The following is a 19,416-nucleotide window of genomic DNA, read 5'->3' as shown; positions in this document are numbered from 1 at the left end:
GCTTGTTGTAAGCAGGAACTCATGAGGTTGCTTAAGAGACCTGAGTCCTTTCTTAACAACATCAATAGGGAGTGCCGTCACTAAGTACCATGTTTCCCCCCCAAAACGGACCAGTCTTTTGGGCCTCAAAATAGGCATCAGGTCTTATTTTCAGGGGATGTCTTAACCTGCTTACCTTAGGACCATCATAGCCAGCCTCCCCCCCCCCCGACACCTGTCATGCCGCTGCCTGACTTCTGTGGCTGCTTGAGGCTGCTTACCGGTGCTGCCACTTGTGGCAGGAGGCTGTTTGGCATATTGTGCCCTTCTATGCGTGAGCAGCAGCACCTGCGTGATGTGTCCTGCAGTGAGCAGTGCCATGAGCCATGTGCGCCATTGGCAATGCGCCACACAGCGTCATGCCGTGAGCGGTAGTACCGCTCCACGTGGCATCTGGTTGAAAGCAGCTGCAGAAGAAGTCAGGCCGCAGCACAACAGGTGTCGGAGCTGGGGGGCCTGGCTGCAGTGGTCCTAAGGTAAGTGGGCGCAGGGTGCATAGGGCAGCTCCATCCCCCCATCCCCGCCCTTGTCTCACCCCCACCTCATACAACCAAATGGCGGGCAGGGCTTAACTAGGGCTTATATTTGGCACAGGTGTGAAAATCAGGCTAGGGCTTGTTTTTGGGTTATGTTGTATTTTTGGGAAAACACGGTAGCATGGTCATGTGACATCACACTTTATGACTGCATTGTGTAGCATTGGAAATTCTGGTTCTACTGTACTTAAATAATTAGAACACAGAGCATGTGCACACACTCCCTCCCTCCCTGCACATGCGTGGTAGAGACCCCCCAAGACCAGCTGGCCAGCGGGTGGCATGCACGCATGCAAGGTAAAGCTGAGTTGGGGTGACGGCTCATGTGCCCACAGAGAGGGTGCTGCGTGCCACATCTGGCATGCGTCCCATAGGTTCTCCATCGCGGGCATAGGCCGAGAAGCTACTGAAGGTGTGGCTCTTGCAATTCTTGTTCTGCTGTGAATACGTTGTCTTAGTGATTGTTGTGTTTAATGAGTTGTTGTGAATCACCCTGGGGATATTAAATTGACGAGCCAAATAAAACTATTACCTGGCACGAAGAAGGATTATATTTTTCAGCATTGTTCTGTTTTATGACCGAAGATGCTGCAGAAATGGGTCTTGGGCTGTGAAGTCCAACCTGACCCAGTTTGTATGCTGAATCATGATGTGGTACAGCTGGAAAAAGGCCATTTAGGGCATTGTGTTCAGCTTTGTATTTGGTGTAGGATTTCAAATGGCAGCATCTGCAGTGTCCAGGCTCTGTTTCAACAGACAATAAATGTGGATCGGTTGTTCTCATGGCAGGTTTGTTTCCCCCCCAACATCTAATGAATCTCTTCCTTCTTTGTCTCTGTATCAGGAAAAGTAGCGAATAGATCTTGGCTTTCTTTTCCATGGCAGCCTTTAAGGTGTTTGAGACAACGCCCCCCTCCACTCCCCCGTCTTCTCAAGGTGAAGCCTTTGCAGCCCCTTCAACTTTCCTGGAACATGGTCATCCTTGCAGCCCACCTGTTCCAGCAATAGTGTGCTTATTGTTCTCCTGGGATGCCCACATTTGGAGTCACGGTGTCCCGTAAATGGGTGAATGTTGAGTAGCTGAGCAAATAGACAAATTAGATATTGCAACAGGTGCTTTGAGGCTTATTCTGAATTTTCAATAAACCTTTTGCCCAATTTTGGAATGATCAAATTTTATATTGGAAGGGTTCATGATTGTAATATGCTGTGTCTCTCTTGCCTTTCAGGGCTTACTCCCTTGTGGACTCTAGTCAAGTATCCACGTTCCTCATTTCCATTCTTCTCATTGTTTACGGCAGCTTCAGGTAAGGTCATTGGCTTTTGTATATTACCACTCCTCCTCTTCCTCTCCCTCCCCAGCATGCCTATAAACTTAGCTGTTCTGCTCACCATGTATACATTAGAGCCCAGGAGGTCTACAATTCGGATCTAAGTGGGCTGTTCTTTCAAGTAGGAATGTATATTGATACTATTTCCCTGAAATGTAGAATGGCAAAGCAGGCCAGAACTGAAGAGCAGGTCATTTAACATTTTATTTGTTCCTGGAAGCTTTCATGGAAGGTTTTTTTTAAAGGTTGTGAAGAAGCAATTACTTTTATTGTGATTTATTTAAAGGTGAAAATAGAAGTGTTTGTCAATTTATTCTTAAGGCTCGTTTTAATCCAACCTGCAATAAAAATTGCAATCTGGTTCTTTTATCTGAAACATGCCAGATAATTCAGGAAAAGAGTGACACATTTCTTGAATTTCTAAAAAAAAAAAAAAAAAGCAAAGACCCCAGAGCTGTTACAGAAGCCTGGGAAATCTAAAAATAACACAGTATTGTGCAGTTGCTGCTCTTCTTCAGTGTTGTTTTTGTTAAATTCACAGAGATTAGATACTTTGGGGAAGAATTAAAATGTTTTAAAATTGCTATTCTTCTTGTACTGAAGAGGGAGGATAGGTAGGTGGGTAGGTAGGTAGGTGGATAATTTATTATCTTACCTTATAGATTAGTTTTATGACCTGTTTTTTAAATTAAAATTAAATACAAGTGAGGCTTCCAAAATAAAATAGGTAAAAGCAAATACAATAATAAAATAGTGCTAAATGCAATGTATCAACATTCAAGTATAGTTGTTTAATTTAATATAATGTAAATGCTGCTCATCTCCCTCTACAAAACGACTCATCACTTTTACATGACACCCCTATCTGTTTTATTTTTATTTTATTTATCAAATTTAGAAGCTGTCCATCTCCCTTACAGAGGACTCCAGGCAGTGTACGAATAAAATATTAAATCCTAAAAAAACAGTATATACTCTGATCTGTTCATTAAAACAAGTTCTTAGCTGAACTGCCTTGTCTATAAACTTAGCAGTTCAGCTCACAATGTATACATTAGAGCCCAGGAGGAAATAGGGCTTAGCTGAACTGCCTTGTCTCTAAACTTAGCAGTTCAGCTCACAATGTATACATTAGAGCCCAGGAGGAAATAGGGCTGTGTACAATTCAGGTCCCACTGGGCTGTTCTTTCAAGTAGGAATTTTAAGTATCTTAAGCCTAAAAGGCATACAGTTGATAATCAAATAAAACACGAACAATATCTATGATGGCAACACAGATACAGATCTTCTCATGATATCACAAGTAATGGAAAGGCGCTGGAAAACCCAACAACTGAAATCTTGCCCTAAAAAAGAGTTTTCTTAGCTTTGGGTCAGACGTATTGACTGGTGGTTTGTTTGTTTTTTGGTTTGGAAAGTGGTTTTGTTTTTAGCCAACCAATTGAAAGATCATTTTTTCACCAATAACTCTATGTCTGCTTAGAAAATGCTAACTAGGACTCTGTTTAAATATTGTCTTTGTGTGGGAGGCAGTTGAGATGGCACTGGATGGAAAACTCATGATGTAAAGTAACTTTAGTATGTTGACTTACCCAGGGGTTGAGCTGAGTCATACTTACAATGAGGAATGACAGGATTTATATTTTTTTGCAGTCATTTACCCAACACGGAGTCATGAGCAAATTGTTTTAAAAAAAAGCTCAGTGATATAGGTACCAAAAATTATCTATGGAGATTCTTAGTCATTTAAGTTAGTTCTCCCAAGGGTGCCTTTTCTGTATTGGGTAAAGACTATTCCTAAATAGATGAAAGAATTCTGTTGTCCAAGAGGTTTCTCACCCAGCAGCCAGTTATGTGTCACACTTTTAGTTTTGCTGAGTACCACCACTTTAGATTTTGTTTTAGTGATGTTTAAAGAATTGAGAACACAGTAGGTTTTTAGCTTCTGCAGCATTCTTCTCAGGACTACTTGGGAACGTGCCATCAGAACTGTACCCTCAGCATATAAGAGAATATTAATAAATTTATCATGCATCTTTGACATATTAGTGTCTAGAGCACAGACCAGGAATTCTGGGATGTTGTTGTCATATAGGCTTAAAAGCATTGGGGCTGGAACACTACCCTGCCTAATATCTTCATTAGAGTAAGCATACTCTGAGTTACCATTTACACCAATATACACTGGTTGTTTGAATACAAGATTTTAAATAGGAGTAAGAGTTAACTCCAACTCTTCTGACTTGATTGATCGGTTGATTGATTATGGGTCAGTTCTTAGCAACCACATTCAGAGATTCTGTCTACAACCTGATAGGTCTTCCTATAATGTAGATGTGGTTGCTCTAGCTGAGGCCCTCTGGTTGTCCTCTTCACTATCTTCCTTCCACCTTTCCAAGCATTATAGACTACTCCAGAGGTTTAGGTCTTCACACAATGTGTTCATAAGTGTAAGAATTTGAACTTGGTCATTTGTGCCTCAAGTCAAAACTTTGGATTAATTTGCTCTTCTGCAAAAAAGAAAGAACATTCTCATTTTAGGTCATGTGTTAAAAACAAAAAGAGGAAAAAGAAGGGGAAAACTTTTAGACAAAGAGGAAGAAAAGAAGCCCAAAACATGCAGATTAGTAGAAAGCAGCTTTTTACCACCCTCGGAAGTTCTGGGGGGCTGCATCTCCCCACTTCTGCCCTCAGACGAGTAAAGGATGGATGAGGTAAGCAGAGAGTTCCAGATTTGCTTCCTCCTTTTTCTCTGCTGAACTGGTGAGCTTCAGGCATCCCTTCTTAGGAGATCCAGGGAAGGTCAGGCTTCCTATTGAGACGAAGTACATTGTCCCTACCTCCAGGTCAAAAGGAATAGTCGGGTAAAAAGGACAGTTATGGAAGATGGAGACAGCATTCAGGCACGTTACTTCCATAAACTGTTCAACCTGGGTCCTACAACATGGTAATCAAAAACCCAACAAGAACCCAAATATGATTCTGAGAACACTTACTAGTAGCACCAAAAGGAGCAGAGGAAAGTCAACTGCCTTCCCGGTCTTTTCTAAACTGCGTCTAAAATTTCCTGATGATGATTATGATTTTTCCAGTAAAATATGGATAGAACCCATATCTGAATTCAACTGAAAGAAATGGAAAAAATGTAAGGGGGAAATACAGGCAATCCTCAACTTATAACCACAACGAAACTACTGTCACTAAATAATGCAGTCATTAAATGAGCTATACCTGATTTTATATCAGTTTTGCTGTAATTGTTAAGTGAAATATGCAGTCAATGTCAGATGCAAACAGCCTGAGCCACTTGTAAATAGCTAAAGTGAGCAACTTTATTGTTCCCTACCTAAGTTACAAGAATCTCCCCAGGATGCTTGCCTTCCCTTGGGAACAACCAGATAAAAAGCTTCATTGATTCATTCATTCAATCATTCATTCAATCAATCAATCAATCAATCAATCAATCAATCAATCAATCTATCTATCTATCTGCCCATCTTGCAGTTTGAGGCAACTTTGGGTGGCTAATCCTGGGGGAGGGTAAGTCTTCTGCAGCTGCGTAAGGACTCTAAGCTAAGCCCATGCTTGACTCTCCTCTTCCAGCCTAGCTGGCAGTTTCCTGACAGTCAGCTAATCTGGCTTTCCTCATTGACTTTGCTTGTCACAAGCTGGCTGGGAAGGTGGCAAATGGTGAACACAATACCCCAGAATGCTGCAACAGTCATGAATATTGCCAAATGCCCAAATTTTCATCATTTTGTCATTGGAGGCTGTGGTGGTCATAAGTGTGTGAATGAAGCAGTTGTAAGTCACTTTTGGTGCCATTGTAGCATCTATACATCATTAAATGAATGGTTGTAAGTCTCCATATAGTGTTTCTCAACCTTGGCAACTTGAAGATGTCTGGACTTCAACTCCCAGAATTCCTCAGCTAGCAAATGCTGGCTGGAGAATTCTGGGAGTTGAAGTCCAGACATCTTCAAGTTGTCACGGTTGAGAAACACTGCCTTAATAGATCTCCTACAGTGCTGGAAATTGTTGCAATGGAACAGGTACTGACCAGGGAAAGGAACATGGGGCTGGAGAAGAAAAGGGCTTGGAGAGCTGCTTGAAATTCAAGTCTGTGAACAACTTCAGAGACATTTGTAAGGTGCAACCACTTGGTCAATGTCTTTTTCCTTCACGAACCATTAGAGAAAATCACATCCAATGGATATCTACTTTGATTTGCTACGAAAACTTAATTATAAACTCTGGTTTATTAGTAAAATTCAACTCTGCATATAAGGCCGTTGACTTGGCCAAACATTTAGGACCAGATGTCTCTACAGATACTCCTTTATGAGTGTAGATAGGTGGGCACTAGATCTGTTGAAAATCTTCTTGGATTCCATCATCTGTTAAGAGGTTGTTGTCTTACCGTCTGAGGTGAGCTTGTGTGCCCTGAGAGGAAGCATATTTTTTATCAGTGTTGCTCAGCTGCAAAACAATCTCCCTAAATCTGAAAATGGAAAGTGGCTTCATATTGCTCTTACAAGCTATTATGATTGATATTGTTATAATATTATTTTTAGTTTATTGTTTTGCTTCTCTTTCTATACGCAAAGCTAAAAAATGTCTTTGGAAAGATGCAGATCTTCAATAAAAACAAAATTAACTCTTCTGCATAAGGATGTTTTAATGAATCATGCTGCTAAATTTGATTCTGTTATTGCTAGCATTTACATTCTATAATTTTGTATTTTTCTGCATAATTCATTTTTGTTAATACATCTACTATTTGTGTAAGATGCTTGGAAAATTCTACGAAAAAGTGGGTACATTTTTTTAAAAAAACCATGTTTTGATTGCACTGATATTCCATTTAAGGACACCAAAGTTCTGTCCCTTCCAGATGTAAAGCCGATGTTTTGCATACGCTCATTTTCTGCAGGTCCCTGAACATGGACTTTGAGAACCAAGACAAGGAAAAGGACAGCAGCAACTCGGCTGGACCCTTCAATGGCGGTAGCACCAATAACAGTAAGAGGCTTCCTTCAAAGGCCAGCTTTCATAACAGTGCTATTTTTCGTGGTAGACTGTGACTAGCACTGGCCACTCCTCACAGCCAGCCAGTCCAGCTTTCAGTGTAGCCCTGCTGGAAGAAATGGGACTCTGCAAAACTGGGGTGTTTAAAAATCTTCTGTTAATTGTATAGGGAGGGGTAGGGCTTTCCCGATAGGAATTAAGGCTAGGCTCCACCCCCAAGGTGTATTTTTGACTGCAGCCAATCTTTTCCGTTGGGTTTGGAGGGCTCAGGTCTTTCTTCAAGGAGCCTTCAGTTTTGCCCATCTCTGCAAAAAGTATATAGAAAAGGAAAGTATTCTAGAATCATTTGCCCAACTTGAGAAACACAAAACCGGCAACATCATAAAAACAAGGACTAGTTTAGTTGAACGTTTCTTTTTAAATAGTGCTGGCATGTGCAAGATACAAAAATGAGCATATTTGTGAAAAGGGGAAAATTAATAAAAGGAAGGAACAATGACAAAGTCCAAATAAAAATTAGTTGATAGCTAATCACAGGTTGTGTAAGATTCAGGATCTGCAGCAGCAGCCCCAGTGTCAGTGATGAGATGTCTTTAGGAGGATCCAGACTCTGAGACTGTGAGATCTGTGGAAGCTTATCTCTTAGTCCTGTGGGAAGAGTAACTGGTTTGCCCAGTTCTGTCATCTGTTTCTCGTGTTCGTGGTCTAGACAGTAAATCTTAAAATTATTCCATAGTTGGGCCCACCTATAATAAATGACATGTTTCAGGAGCATGTTGAAGAATTAAAATGAAATGTAGCCTTGCATGAACTAGAAATGTAGAACAATATCAAAATTTTATAAATGTTTTACTGTCTTTCCTTGTAATAGTTATATTTGCCCTGCACTAATACAATCAATCTAAAACTATGAATGTTCATGGTTATTCCATTTTGAAGTAGCAATGCCTATTAAATATAGGTGAAATACTTTTAAGACAATTAACCTGATCTTGGAAGTTACAAGTAGCACTATATAATGCATCTTTACTTTGAAGAAAGGCATATGAAATATAGTGGGGTTTATTCCATTTTTAATATTTTTAGTTTAAGATATGTTGGTGGTATATAATAGGTTAGTGCAAAGTATTGAACTGTCTCCTAATAGGCTATACGCTTTTATTTTTTAAAAAAATTATTAGAATTATAAATAAAAACATTGAAACTGCAATATTAACAATTAACAGATGAAAATAAAAATAATCATGTACTTCAAATAATTGAATAGAGTAGAACAGACTGAATTGTGACACCACTTTAAATCCTACCCTTTTAAATGGTCATTCATTTTCAGCTCTCCGAATCTGCATTATTCTTGAGGACAAAGTCTTTTAATTGATTCTGAATTTATATCAAAGTGAACAAAACCTCAGGCTGGATTAAAAAGTCAATTAGCCAAACCAGATTTGCTTAATGATCCCAATGATAACCTTCATAGTGAAAATGATCACCGTAAATTAAATTTATGAAAATGGTCATAAAACAGGATCGGGTCATGTGAGGAGTCACTTAATAACCAGATAGCTTAGTGACTGAAATTCTGGTCCCGATTGTGGCCATAAGGACTATTATAGGACTATATATTATACCTCTTGTTTTTTTTTTCCTCTTCTGAACATTTCCTATTTGCAGTTTTAAAATATGCATATCTAGCCTGTCGCTTTAGTTTTATTTGTTTGTGTGGCACCAAGAGGATCTAGGCTGATCCCCTTGTAGCTGTGGCTGTTGTGTGACACCCAATAATTGTGACCTTTTCTCTTCTTCCCCTGCAGGCATCCAGACCATTGATTCGACACAGGCACTTTTCCTGCCTATTGGGGCATCCGTGTCCCTCCTGGTTATGTTCTTCTTCTTTGACTCAGTTCAGGTGGTTTTTACAATATGCACAGCAGGTGAGGCTGGTTGTTTCATGGAGAGCTTTCCCAGTTGTTTCATGGCTCAGAAGCTGTTAGCTGTAAACCAGGGCTGTCAAACTCATGGCGTCACCTTCTCATCATGTAATGGATCACAACTTTCCCCCTTTCGCATCCAGCCCACAAAGCCGTAAGTTTGACACCCCTGCTGTGATTTTCTGGAAGCCCTCATCAAGAGATGCAGGGCTGGTGAAAGGAATTGTCTGGATTTGAGGACATTTGTTTTATTGATTTGATTTTTTAATTAAGGGCATTTATATGGCTTCCCAATTCACTCACAATGATTTCAGGCAGCTTAAAGAAATAAGATCCCAATACAAAACCCCAATAAACCCCCACCTACCTTTGGTGACAACAGTCAAACCAACCAATTGATGGATTCTGGGTCCCCAAGCTTGTTGGCAAAATCATGCTTTTTTCACCCTTAAACACGCACCACGCACAGAATCTTGGGGTTCCAAGGAACAGTTTGAAAACCCTGGTCTAACATTTGCCAAAAGTCTAGTTAGCCTTGTGTGTGTGTATCCAAGATAGCTGAATAAACATATTTATTTTGTCAACTTCAGCCACCAAGACCAGAAATGAGTTGCATGCTGGGAGTTACAGCATAAACTATTTGGGCACAATCAAATTGTCAACTCTTGATTTGGAAATACTTAACGCAGCAATGATTCCCTCCCTCCCCTCTCCAACCACCAAATGCCCAAGCTAACCTATTTCTTCTACTTTTAAGATCATTTTATGTTTATTATGGTTCTCTTGTTTTTATGGTGCTTTTTATACATTGCACTGGTTCTGTTTTACCTTTTTACAATAGTAATTTTTTTTGTAAACCTCCACGAAATTGAAGGGTGGCCATAGAATAAAACAGTTAAAATGAAATAAATAACAGTAGAACATAATCCACTGGGATGCTCTTTTTCCAAAACTATATTTAAGCAGTTAGAAACTCTCCAAGAGCCCAGGTGCCGATTTCTTTCAGTGGAGCTGCCGAGAAGAACTCGGAAGATTAGAATCAAATGGTGTTGCTGATGTTGCTAAACTTTCCCAGTTGCATCTTAGTCACCCTGAATCTGCGGGCTGAAAGTTGGGCCAAGTCACAAAAAGGCGCCCAGTTTTTTGTCTTCTGCCAAATGACACGTATGCGTCTCCCTTTCAAAAAATATTTGTTTCATGGGTCTAAAGTACTGGATAGCAAGCGCCGAGGATACTGATACTGTTCTTCAAGAAACAGGACTCTTAAAAATTGTCTGAGTTAATTGTGGATGTCTGCTTTTTTTGGATTTTTCCCTCCCCAATAATGGCATTTCCCCCTCTTTCTGTTTCTCTGCAGTCCTTGCAACAATAGCCTTTGCTTTTCTCCTGCTCCCAATGTGCCAGTATTTAACACGACCTTGTTCACCTCAAAACAAGTAAGAAGAAAATTTGCTCATCTTGTGTATGTTAAGAGATCCTGTTGGACTGGTAACGAAATAGCTTAGCAATGGATTCTGCAGGGGCTTTTCATGCATGCAGAGAAGGTACCTTGTGCAATCTTTTCTGGCCTCAGACAAGAAAACCCAAAGTTCCTTTCCCCTGGCAATGTGGGGCAGGGCTGGTGCCCAAATAATACTGAAACACAAGGGGTCCTCGGTGCTCTCTGAGCTTGGTGGATTTCCGAAGAGAAGGCGTGGGAGGAGTAACACGTGGGTATTACCCAAGCCTTCTTGCCTATTGGAGACTGAGGTATTAATCTTTTGGAGCCACACCTCCGTACCTCCTCCTACTCTCCCAGATTACCTCAGTCTGCGGCCTGAAAAGGAGTGTTTTTCCTTCTCTCCCTTCTCTTCGAAGACTTAGAGTTTTTTTCCTCAAGATTGGATCAGTGATCTCTAGCTACAAAAGTTTTCCGATAAGGACCTTGCCTTTCTCCTCACCTCTCCTCCACTGTGCTCCGTGCCGCTGGAAAAGCCTCGTTGCAAACCAGCGTGTGCGCGCGCGCCCCGTGCGACTGGCTGGTCGTGTAAGAGAGGGCAAAGAAGCCTCTGCCTGGCACGATCAATCCAGGCGAAGCCCAGGCCTGTGGGAGGCAGAAGAGGACCTGCAAGGCTCGGGGACTTCGAGGAGCTTCCCCCTACGATCTCCAGCAGCAGGATGATCGGTCTGGTCGCCATTTTGAAAAGACCACATGGTCGAGCACGTGATTGGAGCTTCCCTACGGAGGCCCAAAGTGCTCAGAAGGCTCCAGCAAGCCGGAAGAGGTTTCTTCTAGGCTCCACCCCGCCGGTGATCCGGGGGGTGATCCAGAGCTGGGCCTGCCGGCAACTGCTTCAGAGGATCAGCACAAGGGCTTAAGGAGCGGATCCAGCCCCTGAGAGCAGAATCCGACCTTGCAGCTGGCTATAGGAGGAGGAGGTGGTGTGCATCTAACCGTGAGTAATGGCGGAGGCGACCAGGAGCAAGGGCACCAGGCCCAAGGCCCCAGGGGGTGAGGATCCCGGCGAGGTTTTTCCCCAGCACCCAGGGGGAGATCCCCACTGAGGAGGGATAAGGCCAGGGCCCCCAAACAGGCAGCCCCCAGGAAGGAGGCCAGAAACACCAGGGCCTCGGCCAGGGAATTCAGGGCGACCATCAGCCCTTCCCCTTCCAGGTCTCGTTCCCCTCGCAGGGCCCCAGCCCGGGTAGCATCTCCAGCATCTCCAGGGGGCTCCTTTAGAAGGCATAGCTCTTTATCGCCCCCCCCCCTTTCACCTGCTCCCCCTGCGGACTCCAGAGCGGATCCCTTTGGGCGCAGAACCACCAGCCCAACCAGGCCTCGCCTGGCTCCACTTTCTCCGGAGCCCAGGGAATATCCCCAGCCTCCAGAACTACAGCCTGCCCTACCTGACTTAACCAACAGTTTCCAGGACATGCTAGCCAGGGCTCTGGCCCAGGTAATGGCTTCTAGCTTAGGTCAGCAACCTCAAGGTTCCAGGAGCAGGGCCCCACAGGATCCCCCTAGGCTCCAGCAAGAACGCCCCAGCATTAGGGAATGCCAGGTCTCCCTCCCCTTCCACAGCTAGCGAGGCCTCCGACCTAGAGGAAGGAGAATTGAAGGAGGTGGGGCTCTCAGAAGATGAGGATCCCCAGGCAGAGGATGATTCCACCGTGGCAGGGCTTTTTCCCCCTTCCTTATTTAGCTCCTTACTTCGCAAGGCAGCGGCCACAGCTGACCTGGATTCCCCCCCCCCCCCCAGATCTCAAACTGGCAGCGGAATCATCTGACAAGGGTAAGAGCAAGAAGAAAAAGGGGCCTTTCCATAGACCTCCCGTGGCTAAGGAGGAGATTCCCACTCCGGAGATGTTCATGGAAGTCCTTAAATCGCAGTGGGTAAAACCAGGGTCCTTCCCCACCCCAGGTGGGAATGAAAGAAGGTTTTACAACCTTAATCAAACTTTTGCCCAGGCTCTCCAGGTACCGGAGGTGGACAACCCAGTGGCCACTCTGGCTTCATCCTCAACAGTGGTCGCAGGAGACACTGCCAGTTGCCTCAAACCTGAGGACAAGAAGGCAGACATTGTCCTGCGCAAAACGTTTCAGGCTATCACCTGGGCTATCAGGGCGGCTGCCTCCGCCTCTTTCTTTAACAGGTCCACAGTCCTATGGTTGGAGCAGCTGAGGGACAGGACTCCGGCCACTGATGTGCGCCTGCTACAAGACATATCCAAGATGCTGGCGGCAACACAGTTCTCAGCAGACACCACGCTGGATGCAGTAAAGTATGCGGCCTGAGCCATGTCTTCCTCAGTTGCTTCTAGACGCATGCTCTGGCTACGTCACTGGCAGGCGGAATCCCGGATGAAGTGGCACCTAATGGGCGCAGACTACACCGGGGAGAAGCTATTCGAGACGGCGCTGGATCCTTTCCTTGTAGAGGATAAGAACAAGCGGAAGGTGCTCCCAACAACAACTAAGCGATCGGACTTCCGCCACGCGCCATACCCCAGGAGGGCCCTGTACCGACCACCCAACGGGGACAACCAGAATCAGAGGTACCAGAACCCTAGATTCCACAGGCAAGGGGATAGACAGTTCCAGAGGGACAGATTCAGGGGCCAGCAGCAGGGCAAGCGGCCCTTTCGAGGGGGAGGCGGTCGTCCCTTCCGCAGATTCAGGTAATCCGGGGCCGGATTTCCCCATTGGCGGTCGCCTCTCCCTGTTTGCGGATGCCTGGGAACGGGTCACCTCGGATGAGTGGGTTCTCCAGACTGTAAGGCTTGGGCTACATCTGGAGTTTCGTTCTCTTCCCCCCAGCAGATTCCGCACCTTCCCCCTCTCTACGGACCCGGCCAAGCGGGCCCTTAAGGCCAAAGCCATTAAACATCTACTTGACATTAGGGCCATTGAAAGAGTCCCAGAAGGGGAGGAGGGATCCGGGTTCTACTCGAATCTCTTCTTAGTCCCTAAGAGTTCAGGGGGATGGAGGGCCATCCTGGACCTTAAGCTCCTAAATTCCAGGGTGGTATACCGCAAATTTAAAATGGCCTCCCTAAAATCCATTCTGGAGGGTATTCGACCGGGCGACTTCCTAGCCTCTATCGACCTCACAGAGGCATACTTACACATCAGGATCGCCCTGGAACACCGTAAATTCCCAGATTTTCACATGAAGGGCAACATTTCCAATACAGGGCCCTTCCCTTTGGGCTGGCATCAGCCCCCAGGACTTTCACCAAGATCCTAGCAGCAGCAGCCGGTCACCTACGCTCCCTCCCAGTCCGTTTGTTTTGTTATTTGGATGACATCCTCGTCTTAGCCAGGTCTCCCGCCCTGGCTGAGCGAGACCTGAGAACCACCATAGACACCTTTAGGGCCCTGGGGTTTTCCAAAAATTTGGAAAAGAGCCATCTGGTCCCTTCCACCAGGCTTCTTCACTTAGGATCCATTATCGATTCGGTAGCTGGGGAGGTCTTCCTGTCCCAGGATCGCAAGAACAGCATCATTAAAATGATTCTTGAGGTTCGCAAGTTACGCTCTGTCCCTGTAGTTCTTCTTTCCAGGCTCCTGGGGAAGTTCATCTCGTGCATAGGAATCGTACCGTGGGCCCGACTGCACGCCAGGGAGCTCCAGTGGTTCCTGCTACCTCACCAGAGAGCTGGGACGAGCGATGCTACCTTCAGGATCAGAGTGACCCCCCAGGTACGGCTATCCCTCCGTTGGTGGCTCTCCCCAGCACTGAACAGAGGATGCCTCTTCAGAGAACCGACGAGGAGGATCCTCACCACAGACACAAGTCTCTTCGGCTGGGGGGCCCACCTGGAGAATCAGATCGCCCAGGGCCGCTGGACCCCGTCAGATCTGCGAAACAACATCAACTGGCTGGAGCTCAGGGCCATCCATCTGGCCCTTCGACACTTCAAGGACTCGGTAGCCGGTCAACACATCCTGGTTCTGACCGACAACGTAGCGGCCAAGGCGCACGTGAACCGACAGGGCGGAACCCACTCCAGGGCCCTTCGCGACGAGGCCCTGCGGTTGGGGAACTGGGCAGAGAGGCACCTTCAGTCCATAAAAGCCGAACACATCTCCGGAACGGACAACCATCAAGCAGACTGGCTCAGCAGGGAGACGGTGGACAACAGAGAGTGGCAGCTCCATCCCTCGATCTTCCGTCAGATCTGCGAGAGGTTCGGTCATCCGACGATGGACCTCTTCGCGACCCCGCAGAACGCCTAGCTGCCAGAGTTCGTTTCGAGGTTTCCGACCAGGGGAGCCATGGACACGGACGCCCTTCGTTGCAGATGGCCACCAGGTCTTCTTTATGCCTCCCCCCCCCCCTTCCTCTCATTCCCGGGGTCGTGAGGAGGGTGGTGGCGGAGGGAGCGGAGATGATAATGGTGGCTCCCTTCTGGCCTCGTCGCCCCTGGTTGGCAGACCTCGTGGATCTGTCCACAGCTCCCCACTGGAGGATCCCAGCGGGGGTGCTGGCCCTCCGCCAGGGATCTCTGGAGCATCCGAACCCAGAGTGGCTTCATCTGACCGCCTGGCGATTGAGTGGGAACAATTAAGGGAGGCTCAATATTCCGAAAAGGTCATCAGAACTGTGGAGGCATCCAGGAGACAGTCCACCATGAGCATCTACAACGCGTCTTGGGTGGCCTTCGCGGACTGGTGCCGAGCTAAGGGTCTCCGTCCAGCTGCCGCCTCGGTTCCACAGGTGCTGGACTTCCTCCAGGAGGGACACGAAAAGGGTCTAGCCACTAGCACGCTCAGGAGACAAGTCTCCGCCCTATCCACGGTCCTAGGGTGGGTGAATGCTCCTCCCTTGTCCCAACATCTGGTCCTAAAGTGCTTCCTCAAAGGGGCGGCAAATCTGAAACCCTCAGTGGTCCATCGATTCCCCACCTGGCACCTTCCTACGGTCCTTCAGGCCCTCACCGAAGCCCCGTTTGAGCCCCTGAGAGAGGTCTCATTTCAGCTCCTAACCCTCAAGGTTGTCTTCCTGGTCGCCATCACTTCGGCCAGGAGAGTTTCCGAAATCAACGCCCTCTCCAGTAGGGCGGATCTCTGCACCTTCTTAGATAACCGGGTCATCCTCAGACTCGACTCCGCTTTCATGCCCAAGGTTAATTCCCCCTTTCACAGGGCTCTCGAGATTATTCTCTCGGACTTCTGTCCTCACCCCTCAGGTGACAGGGAGAAATCCTGGCACAAGCTGGATGTCAGGAGAGCCTTGCGCATATATCTGAAGCGCACGGCCCCCTTTAGGCGCTCGGAGACTCTGTTCGTGTCTTATCAGCCTTCCTCCCGGGGATCCAAGGTCTCCCCGGCCACCATCAGTAGATGGATTAGGGCGGCCATCTCACAGGCCTACAGGGCCCAAGGACTCCCGGTCCCTGAGGGCATCACGGCTCATTCCACTAGAAGTGCAGCCACTTCTGCAGCCTGGTCCACCCAGGCCCCCATAGAGGAGATCTGCCGGGCGGCCGCCTGGGCTTCTCCTTCTCCCTTCATTAAACACTACAGACTGGATGCCTTCGCCTCCATGGAGGCTGCCTTCGGCAGGAGGGTCCTGCAGGGGGTTCTGGACTCCCCGGGGGGCTCAGGCCCAGCGAATCCCTCCCAGGACATCTAGCTTTGGTATGTCCCACGTGTTACTCCTCCCACGCCTTCTCTTCGGAAACTGGCAGTTGGACTTACCTGAACTGCATGTTTCGTAGAGATGCGTGGGAGGAGTCACTTCCCTCCCGTCTGGGCGCCCCCGCGCCTAGGGGGGCCTGAGCGAGTCCAGATTCAGCGTTAACAATAGGAAGGATATGTGTTGGCTGTTTTTTTGTTTGTCCTTCCTTTCAGTTTCTGCTACGATCCATCGGTAATCTGGGAGAGTAGGAGGAAGTACGGAGGTGTGGCTCCAAAAGATTAATACCTCAGTCTCCAATAGGCAAGAAGGCTTGGGTAATACCCACGTGTTACTCCTCCCAAGCATCTCTACAAAACATGCAGTTCAGGTAAGTCCAACTGCCATTTTCTTGCAGATGTTACCAAACTAGGTAACATCAACTTAACTGTCACCATCCTAGATAAAAGAGACCAAAACACCTCCCTACCAGCAGTCAATACCCAGATGAGCATAGGTTGGCACCAAGATTAACATCAGACTAACAATCAAGAAGTACACAGTATTCCAATCAAGAAACTGCGAAATAACAGTAACAGTCCAACCAAAGAACCTCCAATACCACTTCCACCAACACGGATAGGACAAGCCACTAGAATATAAATTGAGAACAAACCTCACTTTACTATCGCTGAAGATGTTACCCAGTTTGGGTAATGAAATGTCTGCAAGAAAACAACCAATCTCAGAGAGCACCAAGGACCCCTCATTTCAGCCCTGTGCTACAAATATTCTCCTTTATCAAGACTGAAAGAAATATCTGTCTGTCAATAATGCTGGTCTAATCCCACAACATTGTTGTGTAAAAACATCTTTATATAACAATTTTTCAATATGACAGCATAAGTAAAAATAGTTAACTACTCAAATAAAAGACATCAAAGGCCTACTTAAAGGAGAAGGAACTTCTTGGAGTCCAGGGGAAAGAGATGAACAAGTCTGGGGGACATACTCATGTGGGGACACAGTCCAAAAGCCCATCTTCTGTCCAACCCACCTTCATTTCACAAGCAGACCCTCTCCTTGTGATGACGCATCTTCTGTGGGTTGCCATGCCCTTTAGGGAGAGAATAACAGTCACAGTTCTTCCTCATCATTTGGCATTGGCTTTTCAATTTGGGCAGGGACATGGAAAAAATGCCCCAGTATACATGATCGATTGGATCCATGCTCTCCTCTGAAATGAATAGAAAAGAAAGAAATAGAAACAGTAAATAATAATTTTAAAAGTAGAAAAAAGCCAGCTGGGTGATCTTCGCCCAGTCACGTTCTCAGCCTAATCCACAACCCACTGTGGAGAAAATAGGAAGAGTATAGAATTTAGATCTGTTTGCTGCTTTGGGTTATTTATAAAGAGAATGAAAATGAGATACTATCCTGAAGTGGGAGATGTGTAACAGATTCTCTGGCCCTGCTTATAAAGCTGCAAATATTCTCTTAAGAGAAAAAGGCTCAGGGAGGACATCTTTCAAACGCTCCTTTCTGTTGGGAGCACACGGAGCTCATAGAAAGGGCCACTAGGAGCAATTGAGCAGGCTCTCCTAATCTGCACAGCTAATAAGTGCAACCTTTATTCGCTCAGGACTTGTAAAGTTAGCAAGAACAATAGCGCTTAGAACTTACACATTATTCATAGTGCTTTACAGCAGGGGTCCCCAACCCCTGGGCCAGGGCCTACCTGAGCCTTTCAGAACCAGGCCACGGAAGTGGTGGGCAAGTGTGCATGCATCCCCACTCGCGCACACTCCATTTGTACAAATGGCTGTGCGTGCCTTCTACTCGTGCAAATGGCCCATCGCACATGTGGAACACCCCCCACCCAGTCCACAAAGCTGAAAATCTTGGGGAACTCTACAGCCCTGTCTGAGCAGTTTACAGAGTCAGCCCATTGCCCCCAACAATCTGGGTCCTCATGTTACCCACCTCGGAAGGAGGGAAAGCTTGAGCCAGTCAGGATTGAACTCCTGGCTATGGACAGAGTCAGCCTGCAATGCTGTATTCTAACCACTGCACCATCAGGGCTCCTAAAGTTACCAGGCTGTGCAAGTCGGTTCTGTACAGGTATTTTTGCACAAACATTCTTTCATTGCTTACATACAGGAGTGGGTAACTATGGTCCTTTTATGACTTGTGGACCACCTCCCAGTAATCCCAGAATGACTTGTGGACTTCAATTCCCATGCTGGCTAAGGAATTCTGGGAGTTGAAGTCCACAAGTCATAAAGGAGCCATAGTTCCTTATCTCTGGCTTATTGTGTGTGCAATACTGTGGGAATGGATATCCAGTTAATGCTAATTGGGCTAAAATTATTCTGTTTTTTATCTTGATCTTAGCAGCCAACTATGTATATCTGTTGTTTTTTATGCTTTTTAAAGTATTGCATAATTAATTTTTAAATTTGGTTACATATCTTAAGTCACACAACTGTAGAGAGGCTTTCAGAGTTTAAAATTTAAATTTATTTATAGCTCCTAGTTACCTTATTTCTATTTTATTGTAGAAATACCTAGATTTTAGATTCATAGTTATTCCCTTGAACTTTGTGATTAATTATATTACTTATGTTAGAAGTTATAGTCTCATAAATATTTTATGGTAAATATATTTTGTTATTAACATCTAGCTCAGTGGGTACAACATCAATTTTGCAATTAATTTAGTTTTTATTTTATATCTGGTTGAAAACAAATAATTCAAGAGAAGTGTAGTAGAAAAGAGCTTTTAAGTTTAAGCTTCCAAATTAGTCTAGTAATTTTAATAGCAAGTTTGGTTTTTTATTGTACTTTGCTTTAGAATGTAGGTATGGCACCATTATGAGCCACGGTGGTGCAGTGGTTGGAGTGCAGTACTGCAGGCTACCTCTGTTGCCTGCTGGCTGCCTGCAATTTGGCAATTAAAATCTCACCAGGCTCAAGGTTGACTCAGACTTCCCTCCATCCGAAGTGGGTAAAATAATGACCCAGATTGTTGGGGGCAGCAGGCTGACTCTGTAAACCGCTTAGAGGGGGTTGTAAAGCACTGTGAAGCGGTATATAAGTTTTAAGGGCTATTGCTATTATACAATCATATTTATTACACCTTCTGAAAGGCAGAAAACTAATGGCTGATCCAAAAAGAGCTTTTGTGGTTCCCTTTTAGTGCTTTTTGGAGGACTGATCTTTCTGAGGGACACTTTTCTTATGTTCTGGTGCTCTTGGAGTCCATAGAAATGGGAGTTGGAGATGTTTTCTCTCCTTTTGTTGAGAGGATCTTAAACTTGTGGCCATATTTTCCAGGATTTCCTTTGGATGCTGTGGGCGTTTCACTGCTGCAGAGCTGCTCTCTTTCTCGCTCTCTGTGATGCTCGTCCTTATCTGGGTCTTAACTGGGCACTGGCTGCTCATGGATGGTAAG

General features: G+C 45.6%; 1 protein-coding gene across 3 annotated transcripts in view; it reads left to right on the top strand.

The window, feature by feature from the left end:
- The window catches only part of SPPL3 (signal peptide peptidase like 3), a 171,844-nt gene that overhangs the window by 134,458 nt on the left and 17,970 nt on the right, over window positions 1-19,416 (top strand). For all 3 annotated transcript variants that reach the window (XM_032230089.1, XM_032230087.1, XM_032230088.1), the window contains 5 exons: window positions 1,805-1,882; window positions 6,840-6,928; window positions 8,746-8,865; window positions 10,220-10,298; window positions 19,299-19,411. In XM_032230089.1, coding sequence (XP_032085980.1) covers window positions 6,850-6,928; window positions 8,746-8,865; window positions 10,220-10,298; window positions 19,299-19,411 — 391 coding nt within the window. In that variant the 5' untranslated portion in view covers window positions 1,805-1,882; window positions 6,840-6,849. The remainder of the gene's footprint in view (window positions 1-1,804; window positions 1,883-6,839; window positions 6,929-8,745; window positions 8,866-10,219; window positions 10,299-19,298; window positions 19,412-19,416) is intronic.

This window comes from Thamnophis elegans, chromosome 13 (assembly GCF_009769535.1).
Source record: "Thamnophis elegans isolate rThaEle1 chromosome 13, rThaEle1.pri, whole genome shotgun sequence".
NCBI classification, from domain to species: domain Eukaryota; kingdom Metazoa; phylum Chordata; class Lepidosauria; order Squamata; family Colubridae; genus Thamnophis; species Thamnophis elegans.
Note: the sequence above shows the minus strand (reverse complement) of the source record. Positions and strands in the feature narration are given on the sequence as shown.